Source organism: Conger conger, unplaced genomic scaffold (assembly GCF_963514075.1).
Source record: "Conger conger unplaced genomic scaffold, fConCon1.1 SCAFFOLD_201, whole genome shotgun sequence".
Lineage (NCBI taxonomy): Eukaryota > Metazoa > Chordata > Actinopteri > Anguilliformes > Congridae > Conger > Conger conger.
Genome location: NW_026890500.1, coordinates 5,001 through 7,973, shown reverse-complemented (window position 1 = coordinate 7,973; position 2,973 = coordinate 5,001). Strand labels below are relative to the sequence as shown.

The 2,973-nt window shown below is 49.5% G+C and overlaps 1 protein-coding gene across 1 annotated transcript in view; it reads right to left on the bottom strand.

Moving 5' to 3' along the window:
* Positions 1–617: 617 nt before the first annotated feature.
* LOC133120468 (equilibrative nucleoside transporter 1-like) overlaps positions 618–2,973 on the bottom strand; it is a 5,148-nt gene continuing 2,792 nt past the window's right edge. Inside the window, exons 3-4 of the mRNA XM_061230319.1 lie at positions 2,945–2,973; positions 618–1,902 (exon numbers count right to left, since the gene is read on the bottom strand). The exon at positions 2,945–2,973 is cut by the window's right edge and continues 171 nt beyond it. Coding sequence (XP_061086303.1) covers positions 1,791–1,902; positions 2,945–2,973 — 141 coding nt within the window. The 3' untranslated portion in view covers positions 618–1,790. The remainder of the gene's footprint in view (positions 1,903–2,944) is intronic.

Below are 2,973 nucleotides of genomic sequence, written 5' to 3'. Positions count from 1 at the left end.
TTTGATAACATTAGCCTCTGTATTGACATGGGTTTAGATCCCATGAACTGATGTATCAAAATGTGTACACAATGCCACGTAGGCTATATAATTTATAAGGGAATTTAGCCAAGCAAGGCACGTGCATAAAAAAACACTATGTACAACTACAGTATCTACAGTAATACAAGTAATTAGAGAAGAAATGCACAAGAAAGTAATCTGAGATTAATAGTATTCCGTTTGAGTGGTTAAGGAGCAGGGCACTGGTGGAGGGATTGGCTAACAGCAGCTGGAAGATTTGGGGGATGTATGGATCCAGAGTGTGGGGGACTGAAGTGAACCTTGTGAGTTTATGGATGTTCTCGGTAATGTTTGTGTTTTAAGGAAGCACCAGATGTTATTTTTGTGTCAGTAAATAGTTGTAGTTACCAAATATACAAAAGGCCCTAATTCTTTTTATTTCTCTTGATTCACTGATTGCTATTATCATTTTATGTGCATGTTTGTTTTTCATTATGTGAAGCACTTTGTAAACTTTTACTACATGCAATAGAACTACCACTTATTTCTACAGTATTTCCCTAGTGTTGCGTACTTGGCTCTACTTTAGCCAGCCATACAAATCTCACAAAACATTTTTTCTACAAATGCAGTGTTTATTTTTTTGTACACGGTTACATTACAAATGTAAAGTTTGACTTGGTTCACTTGGCAGGCGACGAGTGATGATGTCATCACACACCAGCACCTCATGGTAAATTTAGGCCGTCTAAAACTGGCGTACTGGCCTATTATTGAGTAGGCACGTTGCCTGCTACTGAGTACACAGGCTGTATGCAAGTAAGACGATTGGGACGCGGGCCTGTTCCTCCTCCCGTGATGTTTACTTGGCAGGCGGTAGTGACGTCATCAACCCGCAGCAGCTCAGTAAACGGAGTCCATGGTGACGAAGCGTGGAAGCGATCGCTGCAGGCAGTGGGATATCTTATACTTCTCGTACAAAAAGATATTCAGAGCAATTCAAACACTATAATATTAAAAAATAAAATACACAATTTAAAAAAGTTATTTAAGAAGTACTGAAGAGCAATGTCTTTTTCCCCACACAAAATGACGTGACCATCTCTGTACGATAGTTTAAAAAAATAGACTTTTTAGTCAAACAGTGTGGTTTTATAACGGAGACAGACAACAGGCTCCCCTTCTCCGGCATCGCGCTTTCTCTAACGTACGGCTGGGGCAAAAAAATCTTAACAAAATAAAATAAAACTGAGACAAAGCACATGGACAGAGAAATAAATAAATAAAATTAGAATAATCTGTCCGTTGGCATGGTTACGCTAGACGTGTGCTGTTGGAGGTTAGGCGTTAATCGCGGGTTCGTCACTGGATGCGGTGGTCTGTGATCCTTATGGCAGGCGATACACACTCTGTACACAGCACAGACTGGTTCTGCAGTGGCGCTGACGTGTGGGTGGAATTAGGATCCCGACAGTTGGGCTGTAATTTGTTTTGGGTGGAGCGCCTCAGGTGAACTCCACCCCCGCTGGCTCGACACACAGCTCGCCCGTGACACACGCGGCAGAGCTCACACACACTTTGTTTATACAGCTTTTTAAAAAATGTAAATTGTTCATACAGAATTTTTTTCTTTTTCTTTTTACAAAATTCTCTTTTTTTTCTGTCGTTAAGGCGCATTGCAAATAAAAACAAACAAAAGAAAAGTGTTCAGTTCTGTTTGCGTCTCCGGGGACGATGGCGGCTCTCCGCCGGCAGCAGGCTGAAGAGCGTCCTCCCCGGGCCGCGCGCTACACCAGGGTCCGGATGGCGAACGACATGGCGGCCCCCAGAGCCAGGCCCAGGGACAGGAAGAACGCCATCACGGCCCCCGCCGTCTCTGCCTCATGCACTGCCACCTTCCTGCAGGGGAGGGGGGGGGGGGGGGGGAGAAAACCTTACCAATCTGCAAATATTATTATTATCATTATTCATCATATTACAATGAATGTCAAACTGAGTACAGTGCAGGAAGGGACTCCTATCTGGCCCTCGACAGAGAGAGGAGTTCACATTCTGTGAATGTAGGAGGGGGAGAGGAGTTTTCATTCTGGGGGTGTTGGGTGTACAGAATGGGGTACAGAGGGTTGTGTAGGAGGGGTGGTGTAGGAGGAGGGGAGTATGGAGGGGGTGGTGTAGGAGGAGGGGGTGGTGTAGGAGGAGGGGGTGGTGTAGGAGGAGGGGAGTATGGAGGGGGTGGTGTAGGAGGAGGGGAGTATGGAGGGGTGGTGTAGGAGGAGGGGAGTATGGAGGGGGTGGTATAGGAGGAGGGGAGTATGGAGGGGGTGGTGTAGGAGGAGGGGGTGGTGTAGGAGGAGGGGAGTATGGAGGGGGTGGTGTAGGAGGAGGGGAGTATGGAGGGGGTGGTGTAGGAGGAGGGGTGGTGTAGGAGGAGGGGAGTATGGAGGGGGTGGTGTAGGAGGAGGGGGTGGTGTAGGAGGAGGGGAGTATGGAGGGGGTGGTGTAGGAGGAGGGGAGTATGGAGGGGGTGGTGTAGGAGGAGGGGGTGGTGTAGGAGGAGGGGAGTATGGAGGGGGTGGTGTAGGAGGAGGGGGTGGTGTAGGAGGAGGGGAGTATGGAGGGGGTGGTGTAGGAGGAGGGGAGTATGGAGGGGGTGGTGTAGGAGGAGGGGGTGGTGTAGGAGGAGGGGAGTATGGAGGGGGTGGTGTAGGAGGAGGGGAGTATGGAGGGGGTGGTGTAGGAGGAGGGGAGTATGGAGGGGGTGGTGTAGGAGGAGGGGGTGGTGTAGGAGGAGGGGAGTATGGAGGGGGTGGTGTAGGAGGAGGGGGTGGTATAGGAGGAGGGGAGTATGGAGGGGGTGGTGTAGGAGGGGGGGAGTATGGAGGGGGTGGTGTAGGAGGAGGGGAGTATGGAGGGGGTGGTGTAGGAGGAGGGGAGTACGTACTTTGGCCCGAAGCACATGCAGAGGCTGGC